General features: G+C 44.6%; 1 protein-coding gene across 1 annotated transcript; it reads right to left on the bottom strand.

Moving 5' to 3' along the window:
- Nucleotides 1–894: 894 nt before the first annotated feature.
- On the bottom strand, nucleotides 895–1936 carry LOC132272622 (F-box protein At5g03970-like). Its single transcript, XM_059773731.1, has one exon. It carries the CDS (start codon nucleotides 1934–1936, stop codon nucleotides 1028–1030), a length of 909 nt encoding a protein of 302 aa, XP_059629714.1. The 3' UTR covers nucleotides 895–1027.
- Between the last annotated feature and the right edge of the window lie 4647 nt (nucleotides 1937–6583).

Raw genomic sequence — 6583 nt, 5'->3', positions numbered from 1 at the left:
GGAATTAATCCCTGTTTTTCATTTATAATATTGTAATTTGAAACTTGTATAATTTAAAATAATATTTAATTTAAAACTTTTATAATAACCTCAATTGTTTTCCCTCGTCTCTTTCACCCATACTATCACCTATACTAGGATGGATACAAATTTCTAAAGGATGAAGGGTGATGACTCATTCCTGCCTGTAGGACAATCAAAACCTTCTTTCAACTTTGAATTTGTAGTTGAAGATCAAACCTTGCTTCTAAATGGAACCTTTGAATCTCTGATAGATCCGACTAGATGTAGAATATCACTCTAAATCACTAGTGTGCTCAAGTGTGTACTCAAAAATATAAAATCAAAATTTCTTGAAATTTTTTTGTCAAAAAGCTTCAATAATGATCTAAATATAATACTTTATTTTTCCCTAATTAAAACATATTAGGTTTCATGTTTTGAAAGGTTTATATAGACGAAAAAGTCGTAAAATATATGGAGATAGATGTTTTAAAATGATAGAAGGACCTTCTTTTTATAAGTTTTGGTGCAAGAGAAGAGAATAAGATTACAATGTACGGGAATTCATAGAGAGGAGATTGTGTATTTCTATCTTTTTTATTATTCCGGTTGGGCTCGGGTGTCTGTGTAATAGTTCAATAAATGAATTTATATATATGGGTTGATTTTCAGCACACTCTTCACATCTTGCTTTAGCGGGAAGCAGAACCAGTGGAAAGGGGAGGTGGGCAATATTTGAGTGTCGTGGTGGTGGTAGTAGTTGGTATTCATCAAGGGAAAAAGTGATCATCAAACACAATCACCAACCTGTAAAACAAGGTAATCTCATAACACTGGCGAGGGACATACTGAAAAAAAGACATTTGAAAAACTCACTGTAATATTGTTTATGTCATATGAGTAACTCCTAGATAAAACCGAAGTAACTCTATACATTTTACCATCAACAACAATGCACTTCAAAAAGAAGGAAATACATTACATATAATAATATGTTTTATGTCAAAGTCTTGGACGAGTTAAACTAAGGAAACGAAGGCAAAGAAGGGCGCCAAGGTGGTTGGAAATAAGGAACTAGTCTATCCTTTGCCGAGACAGTTCCATTTCCATGATACTGAATTGGTTCCAATCTTCTAGTCCTAAAATCATAGCAAAACACCATGCTTCCCCGCCTAAGATACAGAAGCTTTGCATTGCGAGGATGAAAAGCTATCAAACGAATTTGAGGAGGAATGTGAGGAAGAGAATTACCGATGCCCAAATTCTTGTGACTCACAACTTCCTTCAACAGCCATTCACTGCTTGGTATGATGCGAGATAAACTATAACTAGAAAGCTTCTTTTTGAGCTCCCACACTTTGATCATCAATTTTTCATTTAATGCAAACCGAAGAAGACAACCATCGGAAGACGACGAATGTCCCAGGATATAATCCATAAAGAATCCCCTTTTTCTCTCTTTGCAACAGAGAGGAGGCAGCTCTATCAGCCAGATACGAGTTTCCCCCATGTTGGGATCATAAGCAGCCAATTGACCACTAACTTTCCAGTACAACATCCCATCTACTGAATGGCATACATAGGACTCCTCCACCTCATATGAAAATTCAGATGGACAAGTGAGAAATGATTCGCTCCATTCGCCTGTACGAGAAGAGAAAGTTTCTATATGTAATCTGTCATACGTGCCTCCCACTATCGCTTCCATAATAGCTAGAGTTACTTTGAAATGCACCACACCATCACCATCTTTGCTGCTACATTCTTCAAAAGACAAACCCGCCGAGGATGGAGCATGTCTTGGTTCAGGAAGAGCAAACCATTGGTTTGTGACAGGATTACAAACGTAGTATTTGAAAACCGTGTACCTTTCTAAACGGCATTGAGGAGGCCCGATAGGACATGGGCCGGATATGACTTGCAAACGCGACATTTAGTCCGTACAGGTTGGTCAGGCCCATAGAAAGGCACTGCCATATGGGCCAAACGCGCATAAGCCCATCAAAGAGGACCGGGACTCATGGAGGAACGGGCCTAGATCCAGCAGTCCATCGACATTTGTAAATCTCTATAAATAGGAGAAGTAAGGTAAAGAAAAGGGGAGATCTTTTTGGTTGAGATACAGGAATTCTAGAGAGAGAAAGGGGGAAGGAATTTCTTGTATCTTCAATTGGCGCCGTCTGTGGGAACCGCATGGAAGTTTGGTTGATCAATGAGGAATATCGCGTGGATTCAGACCAATTCGGTTGATCGAGACTCGATCTTTGGGAGTTGGATCCAGATCTGAGCGATTGTGACCTACTCTGGAGGAATTTCAGTTCCTGAAGCTTTGGCAGAAGTGGCTTCAGATCTACGCAACAACGAGTTGTTCGATTGTGGCAGGATCTGACGGATTTAGAATTCGGACAATTCAGATCTCGTCAACTGTGAGCATAATTCGGAGAATTCGAAACCAGATCTGAAAAATTCCCACTCACGAAACTCGGATCTACTCGCGAACTTGAGATTAATGCCTTTACTCCGTTCAGGAATAATGATAGGTGAAAGCTCCAATCCGATGGAGGTTGTCCAGCAAACAAAGCTTGAGGAGTTGATGAACTTGATCGAAGCTCTCAAAAAAGAGAATGCAGAATTGAAAGCTGGAATGCAACATCAGCAAATGCCCGCGGTTTCGCGTCTACCTCTGGCCGGAGAAGGAGGTGTTCAATCTAATATCGCGCATCAAGGCGAACAGGACGAGAACAGTCAGTCGGCTCTCCACCGTGATTTGTCGCCAAATGCTCGTCGAGTTGAGGATCACGAAGGATCAACTCACGTTGATCCGCGACATGAACAGATCAGACAGAATGAAGCCATGACCTTAGATCCACATCGGGAAAGGTTCAACCGAGAGGAGGTGATAGAGGTTGATCGCCGCCAAGTTGCGTCGCCTTGGCAAAGAGAACTCTTAGAGGAACGGTCGTTCGATTCGTCCTACCGGCCTTCCATGGCTACAGTCACTCATCGCGGTTCGGAGAGCAGAACCGTAGCCCACAGAGCTATCACTGGGCGCCAAAGAGAGAATGAAGCGCTCCGATCCGCAGCTCGAACGGTTGATTCACCCTTCACTGACGAGATCCTGAATGCCCCTCATCCAAGGAAGTTTGCTATGCCAGCATTTATTCTGTTTAACGGAACAACCGATCCGATCGATCATGTGTACCATATCCAGTTGAAGATGGCCCTGAATACGGAAAACGATGCTTTAATGTGCAAATGTTTCCCTACAAACCTAGCTGGACCGGCGCTCAGCTGGTTCAAGAACTTGCCTAAGAGCTCCATTGGTAGCTTCCGAGATCTGTGCGATCGGTTCATAAGTCAGTACTATGGGAACAAGCGTCCGCCAAAGGACATCTCAAGCCTATTCACAATGAGACAGCACAAAGATGAACGTCTCCAGGCTTTTCTCACCAGGTTTAATCTCACTAAAAGTATGGTGATCGAATGCCACCCTTCTACAGCGGTTCAAGCCTTCAAGTTAGCCATGACACGTGGCACTCCGTTCCATACCAGTCTGGTAGTGAACACGCCGACGACTATGGATGAACTCAATGAAAGAGCCGACGGCTTTGTGCGCCTAGAAGAAGAGGAGGCAGCCAATGCTCGGACAGCGTCGCTCGTGTCGACCGAGGAGAAGTCCAAGGCAAAGATCAGGCAGAAGCAGGCTCAGCCGCAGCGTCAGACCTCCTGGAAGGCAGAAAAGAGGTCCAGGGAGGAAGAGCTGATCACTCCGCTGAAGGTCACCCTAGCGAGGCTATATCAGGAGAACAAAGATAAGTTTCATCCACCACTGCCAATTAGGCAACCCCTCGAACATAGGGATCAGACTAAACATTGTGCTTTCCATTCCGATTTCGGTCATCAGACTAATGAATGCAAGAATTTGAGAAGGCAAGTGGAGATGTTGATAACTAGAGGGGAGTTTGCGAGTTATGTTCAAGGCTCGGCAACAGAGCAGAATCGACCGATGGAACAAGTAAAAAGGAGCCATAAACAAAGCTCCCACAATTCACAACCAGTTCGTATAATCAATGCTATCCACGGTCGACCCGAGCCCAGCGAAGATTCAGATGAGCTGCTCCGAGCGCGCCTACGGCAGGCGCAGATGAAGAAAAGGGTCAGCAGTGTGAATACTCTACACCAGCAGATCGCATCCATACAGATAAAGTTCGACAGGACAGACCTGTAGCGTGTTCAAGTCCCCATGAAGATCCGTTGGTAGTCAGTTTGACAGTGGCAGACTGCTTGGTGTACAGAGTTCTGATCGATCCCGGGAGCAGTGCGAATGTCATGCCGAGGGACACATTTGATCGGCTCGAGATTAAACCAGAGAGGCTCAAGCCCACTGGAAATCCCTTGTTAGGGTTCGATGGCAAGAGGGTGGAGCCCGTCGGAATGGTGGAAGTAGAAGTTCAAGCTGCAAAACGAACTCTTATGGAAACTTTTGTGGTTGTAGATATTCACCCCTCGTACAATCTCCTGATGGGAAGAGGATGGATTCACAGAGTCCAAGGAGTACCCTCAACTTTGTATCAGGTCATGAAGTGCCTCGGACCTGATGGAAATAAGGTAATAGATATTCGTGGGGATTAGGTTGCAGCCAAAGAGTGCTATTCCGTCACACTAAAGTATGCTGGGAAAGGGAAGGCGCCCGTCCGACCGGCAAGCCCCAGATAGCAATTACAGGAACCTCCGCCCAAGCAGAACAGGGTGGAGGGGTTAGTTGACTTGACCGAGGAGCCCCTTCTGGATGTGCAGATCGATTAGTCCAGGCCAGAACGAACTACCAGAGTAGGAATAAGACTGACCATGGAAGAGCGGGAAGAGCTAGTTGACTTCTTGTCTCACAATGCCGATGTATTTGCATGGAGTCACCTAGACATGCCTGGAATTAATCCCTCCGTGTCCTGTCATTCTTTGAATGTCAATCCCAATTTCAAACCAGTAAAACAGAAGCAACGAAGATTTGCTCCAGAACGCAACCAAATCAGAATCGAGGAAGTTGATAGGCTGCTTGATGCCGGATTTATCAGAGAAGTACACTACCCTGATTGGTTGTCCAACGTCGTTGTCGTGCAGAAGAAGAATGGGAAATGACGAGTATGCATTGATTTCACCAATTTGAACAAAGCCTGTCCGAAGGATAGCTTCCCGCTGCCAAAGATTGATCAAATGGTGGATGCTACCACCGGGTATGAACGCTTAACCTTTCTGGACGCTTATTCAGGTTATAATCAGATCCCTATGGACCCGGCAGATGAAGAAAAAACTTCTTTTGTAACCGAGCGAGGGACATACTGCTACAAAGTTATGTCTTTCGGACTAAAGAACGCGGGAGCAACTTATCAAAGACTTGTTAGCAAAATTTTCAAGGATTAAATAGGAAAGATTGTGGAAGCCTATATTGATGATATGGGGGTAAAGAGTAGGAAGAAGAATGATCATCTGAAACATCTGCAAGATATATTTGATGTGCTGAAGCGATACGGTATGAGGCTCAATCCAACCAAGTGCTCGTTCGGTGTGAGTTCCGGTCAGTTTTTGGGACACGTGGTCAACCGCAGAGGCATCGAAGTTAGCCCCGCTCAAGCAGAGGCTTTGATTAAGAATGCCGAGCCAAAGACGATCAGAGAGGTGCAAGCCCTCACAGGACGAATAGCTGCATTAAATCGATTTATTTCAAAATTGTCAGACCGTTGCAAGCCGTTCTTTGACACGATTCGGAGTCATGGAAGACAGGTCTGGGGAGATGAGCAACGACAAGCATTGACCCATTTGAAGGAATATATGCAGAATCCACCAGTCCTGTCAACCCCGGATCCAGAAGAAAAGTTATTTTTATATCTTGGAGTATCTAGTGTTGCGACAAGTGCCGTTCTGATTCGTTGCAAGGAAGGCGTGCAACACCCGGTATTTTATGTCAGTAAAACATTGACCGAGGCAGAACGAAAATACTCGAAGGCCGAACAGGTGATACTTGCACTGGTAAACGCAAAAAGAAAGTTGAGGCATTATTTCGAATCCCACCCTATAGCTGTTCTAACAACTTTCCCAATCAGAATACTTATGCACAAGCCAGAACTCTCGGGCAGAATGACAAAGTGGGCCATAGAGTTAAGTTCATTTGACATAACATATGAGCCGAGAACAGCTGTCAAAGGACAAGCGGTAGCCGATTTTCTGCTAGAATGTGATTCTGAAGATACGGAAGAAGACCTCAGGTGCGGCTCTTGGAAACTTTATGTGGATGGCTCCTCTAATCAGATGGGGGCTGGCATTGGGGTTAAACTGCAAACCCCAGAGGGTACTTCTTTGAGTCAAGCACTTAGACTTGAGTTCCGAGCCACCAATAACGAAGCGGAATACGAGGCGTTGCTGAATGGGTTAAAGTTGGCCAAAGAGCTACAGGTCAGAAGTTTGACTGTTTATAGTGACTCACAGTTGATTGTTCGGCAGGTAAATGGTGAGTACGCGACCAAGGATGACACGATGGGGGCATATCGTTCTGTCGTTCTGCATAAAGCCAAGGCCTTTGCAAAGA

This window comes from Cornus florida, unplaced genomic scaffold (genome assembly GCF_030987335.1).
Source record: "Cornus florida cultivar Cherokee Brave unplaced genomic scaffold, ASM3098733v1 CherokeeBrave_3.0.0_Hap2_Chr09, whole genome shotgun sequence".
NCBI classification, from domain to species: domain Eukaryota; kingdom Viridiplantae; phylum Streptophyta; class Magnoliopsida; order Cornales; family Cornaceae; genus Cornus; species Cornus florida.
This window is presented reverse-complemented; position numbering and strand designations above follow the sequence as displayed.